Below are 16,233 nucleotides of genomic sequence, written 5' to 3' on the forward strand. Positions count from 1 at the left end.
ATGCCAAATAGATTTAATTGTGAAAGTTTTATTAGAGACAAAACAGTTTATTGCACTGCATTTTCAAGATGACCTGGTTTCAATTTATTTTTTTGTATTTTCATGTATGTATGTATAACGTCACATCACACATTCATAGCTATTTACAAAAAATGTTTTTTCAGATGGTGTCACTACAATTGCGATAGAAGGTCAGCAACCATTTATCACCTGGAAAGATCCTGCTCCCTTCCAAGTAAATTACTTCAGTTTTTCTGCATATGAAGACCATCCCGTCAAGTTCCTTTACGAATGCCCAAATCCTGGCTCTGCAGAGTATAATGCAATGCTTCTTGGTGAGTAACATTTAACAATATAACTATTCCAAGACAGAACACAGATGTCCCACAACCCTTCACGATCATAAAGCATGTGAGTGGAATAGATAGGTCAGACCAAAACATACAACTGTACTGAATCTCAGTAGAGGCAAGAAGTGGAATTTTTCAAACTTTTAATTAGATTACTCAGACAGGAGACCCTGAGAAAGATAACTTCCCTCAGGACCTATTTAACCTCTGGGATGCTGTGTGAAGGGTCTTTTTTAAGGATATGAAGGATAAAAAGTTTTGGGAAATAAAAAAAATCATGATGGTTGGGTAGGAATCTAGGGATCAGTGTGTCCAGGAGTAACGGACAAATGATTATATCCCTCCTACTGCGGAGCAAGGCGATGAGTCGAGTTGGAGAGGTCAAAGGGTCTCCCCAACCAAACCACTCCTGATCTGGCACGCCACGCAGCTGGCGGCCAGGCTCATCCTGAACACACCTCACCCAATGAACCTGGGCACCAAATTAGACTTATTTGAGATGCGGATTTAATTAAACTTGGTTCATTGTTTCGACATGGCCGTCTTTAATTCTTGGCTGCTACAAAATCACCGTGTAAATTTGGCCAATTGACATCCAGGTGGAGAAATAGTTTAACGACACAGTTTTAATCATAGAAAAAAAAACTTGGGAAGAAGCCTATCAAACTGCGAATATAGAAATAAACAACTTAAAACAATGGTTGGATGACAACTACCTCTCCTTAAACTCTGACAAAACTTATTTCATGACTTTCACATTATCAGAAAAAATGCACCCAACAATAAATTCCAATATAACTATCCATAACTCTTGTAATAATTATACTGACAACTGCAATTTACCTAAATGCTCAAAAATCTCAAAAAAAAGTAATATTAAATATTTAGGCATAATTATAGACCAAAATATTAAATGGACAGAACAAATTGAGCAAACTGTAAATAGAATACGTAAACTTTATTACGTATTCCTCTAACTAAGAAATATATTACATAAATCTTTGCTACTAAAGGTTTACTATGCATTAGCCCAATCAGTTCTGCAATACGGAATAATAGGATGGGGAGGAGCGTATAAAACCAACTTAACCCCACTTGAAATAGTACATAGAAGACTCATCAAAATAATTCTAAAGAAACAATTAGACTATTCAACTCAAAAATTATTTGATGAATTCAAAGTATTACCAGTAAATAAAATTTATCAAAAAAACGCATTACTACAAATCCATAAAGACAAACTAACAATAAAATCATTCAGCACCAGACCGAGAACCTTAGGACAGATAATAATCCCTAAACTTAATACTACAACAGCCCAACATCATTACACATACTCAGCAATAAAATGCTTTAACGAACTCCCTATAGAAATACAATCCGAGAGGAATTATGAAATTTTTAAACAAAAACTCAAAAAACATTTTACTATTATATAATTTCTAAGTATGTGTTACGATGTGCCAACCTATATTTCCATTATGTACAAAACAAATGCCATCTTATATTTTTCATTATGTATGAAATTTTTTTTTCATTATTTACAAAAAAAATAAAAAAATTGCCACTTATATTTTCATTATGTATAAAAAAAGAAGTGCTTCATGCATCCAAATTGTAACAACTGATAAGTATGTATAGTACTGTCAATTTGATAGTGCTCCCTCCCTAAACACGAGAATTTCTCAATTAGGGAGGTATTGTTACCACTAATATTATATAGTTTATATTATGTATTATATGTATATTGGTTAATAAATAAAAAAAAATGTTTGGGCTTCACCATAAAGCAATAGATCTTTTGCAAGTCGAAGATCGACTTTTTCCAGCATTCAATTCAAGTAGTATCACAAAATTCACGTTTTTACTGTTAAAAACAAAATTATGTCGTTCTTTCCGTTATTATTTTCTACCGTTATTGTTAAAAAACTACATAACATCAACTTTAATTCGGCTCTAGATCTCATACAAGTGCAGAGATAAAGCTAAGGTTTTCCACGGGCGTTCCCGCCTTCTTCGACCATTCAAACTAATCTCCAAACACTCCTGATGCTAATAAGAATAGACAGCCAAATCGGTCCAGTAGTGTTGAGTGTTTAGAGACATCGCCTTTAAACATTCAACAAACTAATCTCCAAACACTCCTGATGCTAATAAGAATAGACAGCCAAATCGGTCCAGTAGTGTTGAGTGTTTAGAGACATCGCCTTTAAACATTCAACAAACTAATCTCCAAACACTCCTGATGCTAATAAGAATAGACAGCCAAATCGGTCCAGTAGTGTTGAGTGTTTAGAGACATCGCCTTTAAACATTCAACAAACTAATCTCCAAACACTCCTGATGCTAATAAGAATAGACAGCCAAATCGGTCCAGTAGTGTTGAGTGTTTAGAGACATCGCCTTTAAACATTCAACAAACTAATCTCCAAACACTCCTGATGCTAATAAGAATAGACAGCCAAATCGGTCCAGTAGTGTTGAGTGTTTAGAGACATCGCCTTTAAACATTCAACAAACTAATCTCCAAACACTCCTGATGCTAATAAGAATAGACAGCCAAATCGGTCCAGTAGTGTTGAGTGTTTAGAGACATCGCCTTTAAACATTCAACAAACTAATCTCCAAACACTCCTGATGCTAATAAGAATAGACAGCCAAATCGGTCCAGTAGTGTTGAGTGTTTAGAGACATCGCCTTTAAACATTCAACAAACTAATCTCCAAACACTCCTGATGCTAATAAGAATAGACAGCCAAATCGGTCCAGTAGTGTTGAGTGTTTAGAGACATCGCCTTTAAACACTCAACAAACTAATCTCCAAACACTCCTGATGCTAATACGAATAGACAGCCAAATCGGTCCAGTAGTGTTGAGTGTTTAGAGACATCGCCTTTAAACACTCAACAAACTAATCTCCAAACACTCCTGATGCTAATACGAATAGACAGCCAAATCGGTCCAGTAGTGTTGAGTGTTTAGAGACATCGCCTTTAAACACTCAACAAACTAATCTCCAAACACTCCTGATGCTAATAAGAATAGACAGCCAAATCGGTCCAGTAGTGTTGAGTGTTTAGAGACATCGCCTTTAAACACTCAACAAACTAATCTCCAAACACTCCTGATGCTAATACGAATAGACAGCCAAATCGGTCCAGTAGTGTTGAGTGTTTAGAGACATCGCCTTTAAACACTCAACAAACTAATCTCCAAACACTCCTGATGCTAATACGAATAGACAGCCAAATCGGTCCAGTAGTGTTGAGTGTTTAGAGACATCGCCTTTAAACACTCAACAAACTAATCTCCAAACACTCCTGATGCTAATACGAATAGACAGCCAAATCGGTCCAGTAGTGTTGAGTGTTTAGAGACATCGCCTTTAAACACTCAACAAACTAATCTCCAAACACTCCTGATGCTAATACGAATAGACAGCCAAATCGGTCCAGTAGTGTTGAGTGTTTAGAGACATCGCCTTTAAACACTCAACAAACTAATCTCCAAACACTCCTGATGCTAATAAGAATAGACAGCCAAATCGGTCCAGTAGTGTTGAGTGTTTAGAGACATCGCCTTTAAACACTCAACAAACTAATCTCCAAACACTCCTGATGCTAATAAGAATAGACAGCCAAATCGGTCCAGTAGTGTTGAGTGTTTAGAGACATCGCCTTTAAACACTCAACAAACTAATCTCCAAACACTCCTGATGCTAATAAGAATAGACAGCCAAATCGGTCCAGTAGTGTTGAGTGTTTAGAGACATCGCCTTTAAACACTCAACAAACTAATCTCCAAACACTCCTGATGCTAATAAGAATAGACAGCCAAATCGGTCCAGTAGTGTTGAGTGTTTAGAGACATCGCCTTTAAACACTCAACAAACTAATCTCCAAACACTCCTGATGCTAATAAGAATAGACAGCCAAATCGGTCCAGTAGTGTTGAGTGTTTAGAGACATCGCCTTTAAACACTCAACAAACTAATCTCCAAACACTCCTGATGCTAATAAGAATAGACAGCCAAATCGGTCCAGTAGTGTTGAGTGTTTAGAGACATCGCCTTTAAACACTCAACAAACTAATCTCCAAACACTCCTGATGCTAATAAGAATAGACAGCCAAATCGGTCCAGTAGTGTTGAGTGTTTAGAGACATCGCCTTTAAACACTCAACAAACTAATCTCCAAACACTCCTGATGCTAATAAGAATAGACAGCCAAATCGGTCCAGTAGTGTTGAGTGTTTAGAGACATCGCCTTTAAACACTCAACAAACTAATCTCCAAACACTCCTGATGCTAATAAGAATAGACAGCCAAATCGGTCCAGTAGTGTTGAGTGTTTAGAGACATCGCCTTTAAACACTCAACAAACTAATCTCCAAACACTCCTGATGCTAATAAGAATAGACAGCCAAATCGGTCCAGTAGTGTTGAGTGTTTAGAGACATCGCCTTTAAACACTCAACAAACTAATCTCCAAACACTCCTGATGCTAATAAGAATAGACAGCCAAATCGGTCCAGTAGTGTTGAGTGTTTAGAGACATCGCCTTTAAACACTCAACAAACTAATCTCCAAACACTCCTGATGCTAATAAGAATAGACAGCCAAATCGGTCCAGTAGTGTTGAGTGTTTAGAGACATCGCCTTTAAACACTCAACAAACTAATCTCCAAACACTCCTGATGCTAATAAGAATAGACAGCCAAATCGGTCCAGTAGTGTTGAGTGTTTAGAGACATCGCCTTTAAACACTCAACAAACTAATCTCCAAACACTCCTGATGCTAATAAGAATAGACAGCCAAATCGGTCCAGTAGTGTTGAGTGTTTAGAGACATCGCCTTTAAACACTCAACAAACTAATCTCCAAACACTCCTGATGCTAATAAGAATAGACAGCCAAATCGGTCCAGTAGTGTTGAGTGTTTAGAGACATCGCCTTTAAACACTCAACAAACTAATCTCCAAACACTCCTGATGCTAATAAGAATAGACAGCCAAATCGGTCCAGTAGTGTTGAGTGTTTAGAGACATCGCCTTTAAACACTCAACAAACTAATCTCCAAACACTCCTGATGCTAATAAGAATAGACAGCCAAATCGGTCCAGTAGTGTTGAGTGTTTAGAGACATCGCCTTTAAACACTCAACAAACTAATCTCCAAACACTCCTGATGCTAATAAGAATAGACAGCCAAATCGGTCCAGTAGTGTTGAGTGTTTAGAGACATCGCCTTTAAACACTCAACAAACTAATCTCCAAACACTCCTGATGCTAATAAGAATAGACAGCCAAATCGGTCCAGTAGTGTTGAGTGTTTAGAGACATCGCCTTTAAACACTCAACAAACTAATCTCCAAACACTCCTGATGCTAATAAGAATAGACAGCCAAATCGGTCCAGTAGTGTTGAGTGTTTAGAGACATCGCCTTTAAACACTCAACAAACTAATCTCCAAACACTCCTGATGCTAATAAGAATAGACAGCCAAATCGGTCCAGTAGTGTTGAGTGTTTAGAGACATCGCCTTTAAACACTCAACAAACTAATCTCCAAACACTCCTGATGCTAATAAGAATAGACAGCCAAATCGGTCCAGTAGTGTTGAGTGTTTAGAGACATCGCCTTTAAACACTCAACAAACTAATCTCCAAACACTCCTGATGCTAATAAGAATAGACAGCCAAATCGGTCCAGTAGTGTTGAGTGTTTAGAGACATCGCCTTTAAACACTCAACAAACTAATCTCCAAACACTCCTGATGCTAATAAGAATAGACAGCCAAATCGGTCCAGTAGTGTTGAGTGTTTAGAGACATCGCCTTTAAACACTCAACAAACTAATCTCCAAACACTCCTGATGCTAATAAGAATAGACAGCCAAATCGGTCCAGTAGTGTTGAGTGTTTAGAGACATCGCCTTTAAACACTCAACAAACTAATCTCCAAACACTCCTGATGCTAATAAGAATAGACAGCCAAATCGGTCCAGTAGTGTTGAGTGTTTAGAGACATCGCCTTTAAACACTCAACAAACTAATCTCCAAACACTCCTGATGCTAATAAGAATAGACAGCCAAATCGGTCCAGTAGTGTTGAGTGTTTAGAGACATCGCCTTTAAACACTCAACAAACTAATCTCCAAACACTCCTGATGCTAATAAGAATAGACAGCCAAATCGGTCCAGTAGTGTTGAGTGTTTAGAGACATCGCCTTTAAACACTCAACAAACTAATCTCCAAACACTCCTGATGCTAATAAGAATAGACAGCCAAATCGGTCCAGTAGTGTTGAGTGTTTAGAGACATCGCCTTTAAACACTCAACAAACTAATCTCCAAACACTCCTGATGCTAATAAGAATAGACAGCCAAATCGGTCCAGTAGTGTTGAGTGTTTAGAGACATCGCCTTTAAACACTCAACAAACTAATCTCCAAACACTCCTGATGCTAATAAGAATAGACAGCCAAATCGGTCCAGTAGTGTTGAGTGTTTAGAGACATCGCCTTTAAACACTCAACAAACTAATCTCCAAACACTCCTGATGCTAATAAGAATAGACAGCCAAATCGGTCCAGTAGTGTTGAGTGTTTAGAGACATCGCCTTTAAACACTCAACAAACTAATCTCCAAACACTCCTGATGCTAATAAGAATAGACAGCCAAATCGGTCCAGTAGTGTTGAGTGTTTAGAGACATCGCCTTTAAACACTCAACAAACTAATCTCCAAACACTCCTGATGCTAATAAGAATAGACAGCCAAATCGGTCCAGTAGTGTTGAGTGTTTAGAGACATCGCCTTTAAACACTCAACAAACTAATCTCCAAACACTCCTGATGCTAATAAGAATAGACAGCCAAATCGGTCCAGTAGTGTTGAGTGTTTAGAGACATCGCCTTTAAACACTCAACAAACTAATCTCCAAACACTCCTGATGCTAATAAGAATAGACAGCCAAATCGGTCCAGTAGTGTTGAGTGTTTAGAGACATCGCCTTTAAACACTCAACAAACTAATCTCCAAACACTCCTGATGCTAATAAGAATAGACAGCCAAATCGGTCCAGTAGTGTTGAGTGTTTAGAGACATCGCCTTTAAACACTCAACAAACTAATCTCCAAACACTCCTGATGCTAATAAGAATAGACAGCCAAATCGGTCCAGTAGTGTTGAGTGTTTAGAGACATCGCCTTTAAACACTCAACAAACTAATCTCCAAACACTCCTGATGCTAATAAGAATAGACAGCCAAATCGGTCCAGTAGTGTTGAGTGTTTAGAGACATCGCCTTTAAACACTCAACAAACTAATCTCCAAACACTCCTGATGCTAATAAGAATAGACAGCCAAATCGGTCCAGTAGTGTTGAGTGTTTAGAGACATCGCCTTTAAACACTCAACAAACTAATCTCCAAACACTCCTGATGCTAATAAGAATAGACAGCCAAATCGGTCCAGTAGTGTTGAGTGTTTAGAGACATCGCCTTTAAACACTCAACAAACTAATCTCCAAACACTCCTGATGCTAATAAGAATAGACAGCCAAATCGGTCCAGTAGTGTTGAGTGTTTAGAGACATCGCCTTTAAACACTCAACAAACTAATCTCCAAACACTCCTGATGCTAATAAGAATAGACAGCCAAATCGGTCCAGTAGTGTTGAGTGTTTAGAGACATCGCCTTTAAACACTCAACAAACTAATCTCCAAACACTCCTGATGCTAATAAGAATAGACAGCCAAATCGGTCCAGTAGTGTTGAGTGTTTAGAGACATCGCCTTTAAACATTCAACAAACTAATCTCCAAACACTCCTGATGCTAATAAGAATAGACAGCCAAATCGGTCCAGTAGTGTTGAGTGTTTAGAGACATCGCCTTTAAACACTCAACAAACTAATCTCCAAACACTCCTGATGCTAATAAGAATAGACAGCCAAATCGGTCCAGTAGTGTTGAGTGTTTAGAGACATCGCCTTTAAACACTCAACAAACTAATCTCCAAACACTCCTGATGCTAATAAGAATAGACAGCCAAATCGGTCCAGTAGTGTTGAGTGTTTAGAGACATCGCCTTTAAACACTCAACAAACTAATCTCCAAACACTCCTGATGCTAATAAGAATAGACAGCCAAATCGGTCCAGTAGTGTTGAGTGTTTAGAGACATCGCCTTTAAACACTCAACAAACTAATCTCCAAACACTCCTGATGCTAATAAAAATAGACAGCCAAATCGGTCCAGTAGTGTTGAGTGTTTAGAGACATCGCCTTTAAACACTCAACAAACTAATCTCCAAACACTCCTGATGCTAATAAGAATAGACAGCCAAATCGGTCCAGTAGTGTTGAGTGTTTAGAGACATCGCCTTTAAACACTCAACAAACTAATCTCCAAACACTCCTGATGCTAATAAGAATAGACAGCCAAATCGGTCCAGTAGTGTTGAGTGTTTAGAGACATCGCCTTTAAACACTCAACAAACTAATCTCCAAACACTCCTGATGCTTATAAAAATAGACAGCCAAATCGGTCCAGTAGTGTTGAGTGTTTAGAGACATCGCCTTTAAACACTCAACAAACTAATCTCCAAACACTCCTGATGCTAATAAGAATAGACAGCCAAATCGGTCCAGTAGTGTTGAGTGTTTAGAGACATCGCCTTTAAACACTCAACAAACTAATCTCCAAACACTCCTGATGCTAATAAAAATAGACAGCCAAATCGGTCCAGTAGTGTTGAGTGTTTAGAGACATCGCCTTTAAACACTCAACAAACTAATCTCCAAACACTCCTGATGCTAATAAGAATAGACAGCCAAATCGGTCCAGTAGTGTTGAGTGTTTAGAGACATCGCCTTTCAACACTCAACAAACTAATCTCCAAACACTCCTGATGCTAATAAGAATAGACAGCCAAATCGGTCCAGTAGTGTTGAGTGTTTAGAGAAATCGCCTTTAAAAACTCAACAAACTAATCTCCAAACACTCCTGATGCTAATAAGAATAGACAGCCAAATCGGTCCAGTAGTGTTGAGTGTTTAGAGACATCGCCTTTAAACACTCAACAAACTAATCTCCAAACACTCTTGATGCTAATAAAAATAGACAGCCAAATCGGTCCAGTAGTGTTGAGTGTTTAGAGACATCGCCTTTAAACACTCAACAAACTAATCTCCAAACACTCCTGATGCTAATAAGAATAGACAGCCAAATCGGTCCAGTAGTGTTGAGTGTTTAGAGACATCGCCTTTAAACACTCAACAAACTAATCTCCAAACACTCCTGATGCTAATAAAAATAGACAGCCAAATCGGTCCAGTAGTGTTGAGTGTTTAGAGACATCGCCTTTAAACACTCAACAAACTAATCTCCAAACACTCCTGATGCTAATAAGAATAGACAGCCTAATCGGTCCAGTAGTGTTGAGTGTTTAGAGACATCGCCTTTAAACACTCAACAAACTAATCTCCAAACACTCCTGATGCTAATAAGAAGAGACAGCCAAATCGGTCCAGTAGTGTTGAGTGTTTAGAGACATCGCCTTTAAACACTCAACAAACTAATCTCCAAACACTCCTGATGCTAATAAGAATAGACAGACAAATCCAGCCAGGTCCAGTAGTGTTGAGTGTTTAGAGACATCGCCTTTAAGAATACCATGAATTTCTTTAACCCATTCAGACCCTGGCGCATAAGTAAGCTACTGTTCCTAGGAATCTCTATATTAACATTTAATAATTGTGATAGATTTGCCTTTAAAAAACTTCGCAATATGATTTTCTTTTTAGTCGTCTGTGTACGTTGATACATATTGAGCATAATAATTGACAGCTTAATTTTCTGATTAAGTACATAAACAAAATGTTGTATAAAAACCCCGTTGAAAACTTATCCACCCCAAAATATCGCTTCTCACTTAAAAATACTCTAAATAGGTTAAATTGGTTAAGTATTATAAATTGTTAATTATTTACTTCTCATATCCTTTGATATAAAAAAATAGGATTACTGCCAACTCGGAATAGGCTCAGCCTAATGAGGTGGTTTATACAAAACAAATTTACATTGGAAAAACCCTAAAAATAATGGACTTTTTACATTAACCCCATACAAGAGGCCATGAGAAAAATAATTTCCCTCAGGGCCAGTGTTATCTTTTGAGATGCTGTGTTTAGGGTCTTTTTTAAGGAAAGGGAGGAGAGGAAATTGTGGGAAGGTAAAAGATATGAGCGTTGGGTAGGAATCTAGGGATCATTGGAGGGGACCCACCCTTTCCCGACGGCTGTGTGAGGAAACTGATTGCTTAACCTCCTTAGCCGCACACGTCAGGACTCTAATTTTTTTTGTAAAAAGAAGCTACATTTATTTTAAAACGAATCTAGACCCTCCAATGTCCCTGCATGCATGATTGTTAGTACGAAATAATGTATGCATACTTACATTAATAGTAACACAAAATAAGAACACATATGAAATGTGTTTGCCTGGTGGTTTGGCATCTAAAATTAAATAATAAATAAGGAGCACAAATTTTATAAGTGGAAGTATGATTGAAACATAAAAATATACAAGCCGCGTATCGAGGGCAGTTTACCCCACTATCACGGGGCGGTCCCGGCAAGAATGAGCGTGGCAAGCGGCCTGGCCACAACGATCCCAAGCTCCCGCGTCCCTTAGCCAGTTTTCCGAGAGTACCCTCGAAGAAATGTAAATGGGGGGAGGGGGGGGGGAGATACTCCCAAAGACCCTAGGGAATGAAGTGAGCCTCAGGTCACCGGAGGCAGGACGGAAGGGGACCGGGCTCGCGCAAACATTCCCCAGGCCCGCTCATGATGCCGGGGGAGGCACCCGTGGTTCGTGGGACAGCCACCCCGGATTAATGTCACCTTACTGGATGCAGGAACAGGATCTATCCGCCCCCGTGGTGAGGAAATGAACAATACAGTACGATAGAGTTCAGTTTGACAACCTATTCATAAACCAATTTGTTAGTAACAAATAAAAAGGCAAATAACAAACGTAGAAAATAAGTTGTGATCAACAACAAATTGACCGTTCATAATAGAAAAAAAAGAAGGGAAAAAAAGATTAACATAGTATTAAAGAGCTAAAACACAAAAAGAAACAGTATTATCATTATCAACGCGTTCCTAATAAATAAATAAGGCCCAAATTCAAAAGTAAAAGGAAGAATGTGCATAAAAAAAAAAAACAGTGTAAAGAATTGGCAAAAACGGTGTAAAAAACCAGTATACACAATAAATGAATAAGAAATAATAAAACAAACAAATAAAATAATAAATGCATTGCGATCATGCCATAAGACAAAGAAAGTAAAACCAATGAGTATATAAAAATAAAAATAAAACATAAAGCAATCGCGCATAAACAATATTAAATTTGTTATAAGAGGAGTAACCGTGGAGTTACAGGAACAATACGCTTGGCACCTGAAACAAAGATGATTTTAATCTAAATCAGCAACTCTAAGCACAGGCCATCTCTCTACCCAGGACTTTACAAACTTTTTGAAGCATTCAAAATTTTTTCTGTTCAACACGAGATCGGCATTCCATGCCGGTCTTGTAATCCCTCTCAAGCCATCCAACATTTCCTCTCGGGCATCCTTCATCAACTCGCAGTGCCACATAATGTGCTCGGCTGTCTGGTTAGTGTCACCTAGGGATCAATCAATCTAGGGATCAGTGAATCCAGAAGTGACAGACGTATGAACAGATCCCTCCCACTGCGTCCCAAGGCCTGATGGCCCTGAAGGGTCTTCCCGAACTAGCCTCAACCGATCATGAACACATCTCACCCGATGAACCCGGGATACCCTGCTAAATCACCAAAAATATCGAACCATTTGGGGTGATGTTTTGGCAGAGGTGTTGGTTCCCGGAGCGGCGGTACCCGATCTCACCTCCCAAATTGAAACAATAGGTCTAATAAAGAAAAGTGACTTTTGGGTGTACTAGAGTGCCAATATTACAAAATTATTGATGTTGTAGCTGAAAACGATTTTTTTTTCTAAAATTAGATTTTTTGTGTGAAGATTTTCAGAAAATTTTTGTTTGGGCGTATACCGAACGGGATTTCCTTCATCAGTAATGCTATTTTATGTAATATTAGCACTCTAGAACACCCAAAAATCACGAACCGCCACTGATTGGAACACCTCCCTCTCTCACAATATCAAATATATTGATGATATTTTATATTTACGATACTTTTAATAATTTTGTTTCTTCTTTTAAAGTTCTAGAGCAATCTGATAGACTTTGGTAAAAGTAACTATCCGTGCACTACAAACTGAGCCCCCATCACAACAGTTTTGGAACATCTTCCGATGAAAGTAAGTTGCCACTAATATTAGTGATCATAATTTATTGTATCATTGAATAAGAAGATTATACTAATACATCTAATAAAAACAAAGAATATTACAGTTTTGTTTAAACACGTTCAAAGTTTTTTGAAATGCGTAATTTGTAAATAACAAGTGGTCAAATTCAAATAAAAAACATTATCACTGTACAAGTATTAAGAAAGTACAAAAGGTATAGGATATAGGTACATTTAGCTAACCCAATTCACAAAGTAGAGCATATGTAATACCATTGCATTGTTCAACTATATAAAAATAGAAACAGAGGTATTTAATTAGTTAGTATTTCTTTAAGGACCCATAGTAAGCGTTCAAAGATGGTATGAAAGGGAAATATGTAAATACGAAGGTCAGAGGGAGCGCGCTAATATTAAAAAAAACGATAATAATTAAGCGACAATGGTGAAAATATTTAGTAAAACACCACTCGTTTGAAATAGAGCAAAAGTTTCTCGACAAATGTTTAGTCGCATTTACATACATTGTGAATTTTTTCATGCCTAATATCAAAACGTATTAAATAACAGAACAAAACGTATTTTTAATAATAATTATTTTTTTTGGTAAACTTATGTTTTAAGACAAGATTTTTTATGTATAGCACAAAGGGTAACAATTATTTTACAAGCAATAATTATTCGCCTGAAAAACTCATCCACATTGAAAAATCTCCAGATAAAAGATACATGACGCCAACGGGACTCGAACCCGTGTCCCTTCGATTTAAATTATTATTGTTAATTAAAATTATAATTATATAATAGTAAATTAAAATTATTATATATTAAAATTATTGTAAATTATTTTTAATAATTTTTCGGAGCTTACTTTGTGATTTTTTTCTATCGAGGGAATTTGAAACATTCAAAGTTTCGGCATAACAAATGTTTAGATATTATGTTTAAAAGTTTTTTTTTTAAATTTTAATACTTTAAGTGTTTATTTATTTTTTAGAAACTTATTAAAAAATCGGTCGAAATTGGGAATGCGGGGGCTTAAGGTGTAGTGATATTTGTTTAAAAGTAATGTTTGAAGTGATGATTTAAATTTTATTATATTGTGTACTTGTTAAATGTTACGTGGAAGATTACATAAATAAACCTCATAGATTAACCTTAGTTAAGTAGCCAAATAGTGAGGTCCTTTTTGAAATACTTATAGATCATGAAACCCGCTGACAAGCTTACAATGAGTGAACGGGTTATTTTTCGTCAGCATCCGGGTATTGCGACCCACTCTCACAACTTGAGTGCCAGCTGTAGGTGTGGCGTGGCAAGCGACCTTAAAAGATAAAATGGAAGATGCATTAGTATTAATTTTATAGACCAAGCATCACGTCTCGAATCACTTTCTCGCGGCAGGCAAAATTTGTCTATTTAATAGAGATGGTAGATTTCTGAAATCAAAAATAGGCTATAATTGTGGTTCCAGTATCCAGTTACAGGAAACATACAACGGTTTTTCTTCCAGGTACTTTTATAACCGGTTCCCGATGACGGAAAGATTGATCGGTAATAATTTTGATTTAAAAAAATCATTCTATGAATATGTTACCTACCTACGTCTAACGAAAGTGAATGTAGCCCATATTACAATATTGGCTTTCGGGTTTCGAGTCGTATGACCTGGTTCGGCGACCGGAGGGATTTTGCCACCCGCTCACTACGCTAGCGGGTCGTGAACGACCCTGCTCATGTGAAATGATCGACTGACCTAGCTCTGTTGTAAATACTAAAAAGGTGATCGGAGAAAGCTTAGCTTGTGCGCGATCAAGGTGTTATTGTCCTCAATAATGATTTAATTTAAAAAAAATTATCTTTTCTTTTTTTTCCAGCGCAAGCAATCTACCAAGATTTTGTCTACTCATTTGGATTATGATTCCAGGATGGAATTCTATAAAATATTTTTAAAACAATAGATTTTTCATTATTATGTAAAAAAAACAAAACTTAATATTTTGATTTCATATTTTCTTCTTATTACAAAATATGTATGTAGGACTTATTAATTAATAAATATACAAAACAAACACCAGAAAACTATCTTTAATCCATTTTTGTAGTTATATTTAGTTATTCTTCTTCTTTCGTATGGTGGGGGGTCAGAGGGGGACATCTAGATCTGCGAGCCATTTTAGGGCCTCAGGCGTCGCCATGTGAACCTCATCAATCCCGCCGGGGAATGAATGGAGCGGTTAATTTAGTTATTTTGTAGTAATATGTAGTTTGATCAATTTTACATCACAAAACAAACTCACATAATTTTTACTAACGCCTGTGAAAAACATAGAAATGGCATTTGAGTTTATTAAATCAATTTCTTTCCAATTTCCGTTTATGATTTATTCCAATAATATAATAATTTTTTTGTTACTTCAATTATGTAAAAATCTGATGCAAAATCGCCATCTTCGTTTGTAGTCTGTTTTCTGTTAGTTTTGACGTTGACATGAAGCACTGCTTTATCGAAAACGCAGAAGACAGGCAAAATTAAAAAGTTAATAAATACATTTGTTTTACATTTACTTACCTATTATACCAATTCATCCATATTTTGACTTAAAAGGGAATTACTTTTAGGCGGACAGTCACAAAATTATTTAAATAAATAAAATAAATAACAAAATCTAACTTTATTTATTTCGTTGTTAAGTATATTTGGAAGATCTACAGTCCCTCGTGTCTACGATGAACGAAGTATGTATGAAGAATGAGTTAATAATAAATGTAAGTAAGTCTAAAATCATGGTGTTTGAAAGAGAGAGTACGAAAACAGTGTGCAATATATGTTTTCTCGTACAGTTTTATATTAAAAGATTGAAATACAAAGGAATTTAAAAATAATAAAAAAAGTATAAAATATAAGACATAGTAAGAAGTAAGGAATTAAATATATATAAACAAGAAGTGTACTAAGGCAAATGTGTAGATAATTTTTGATTCATTCTGATATGCCGGCGCCAGACATGTATTCAAATAAGTGAACACTTATTTGAAGACTTTGCTCACACATTTGGTCACTTATGTGTGTCTCTGCCAGATTTGTTCAAAGATTTGATCACTTCTTTGAGCTCACAGTTTTCAAATAGACCTCACATTAAAATAGATAATGCCATCACAAAGTGAAAACCTTTCCGAAGAAGTTTTATTCGAAAAATTAGTATTTTGTCTTTATGTAACCGTGCTAAGAATTTTGTATCAGGTGTTTGTATCGATTATTAATAAATTACATAAAGAATTATGTAGCAAAAATGATTATTTATTTACTAACCATAGCTTCAGTACAAATTGTCACACGGTACTCATATATACCCCCCATAAACGTATGGAGGGCATCAAATGCAAACCATGAAGGTTTGTAAATATCCTGAACACTAGATCCAGTTTTGGTAGATTCTTTTACTTTCTTCAAGCAATCTCTGTACTGGGTTAGTAAAGTGTTTCTTTTGCGCTTTAATTTCTCGATAGCGCAAGGTATTG

General features: G+C 36.6%; 1 protein-coding gene across 1 annotated transcript in view; it reads left to right on the plus strand.

Annotated features, from left to right (window-relative positions):
* LOC149411755 (uncharacterized) overlaps positions 1-14,782 on the plus strand; it is a 28,623-nt gene extending 13,841 nt beyond the window's left edge. Inside the window, exons 4-6 of the mRNA XM_089646935.1 lie at positions 165-335; positions 12,626-12,721; positions 14,589-14,782. Coding sequence (XP_089503061.1) covers positions 165-335; positions 12,626-12,654 — 200 coding nt within the window. The 3' untranslated portion in view covers positions 12,655-12,721; positions 14,589-14,782. The remainder of the gene's footprint in view (positions 1-164; positions 336-12,625; positions 12,722-14,588) is intronic.
* The last annotated feature ends 1,451 nt before the right edge of the window (positions 14,783-16,233 follow it).

This window comes from Hesperophylax consimilis, chromosome 25, assembly GCF_061612785.1.
Source record: "Hesperophylax consimilis isolate HC1 chromosome 25, BYU_Hcon_1.0, whole genome shotgun sequence".
In the NCBI taxonomy this organism is placed as follows: Eukaryota; Metazoa; Arthropoda; class Insecta; order Trichoptera; family Limnephilidae; genus Hesperophylax; species Hesperophylax consimilis.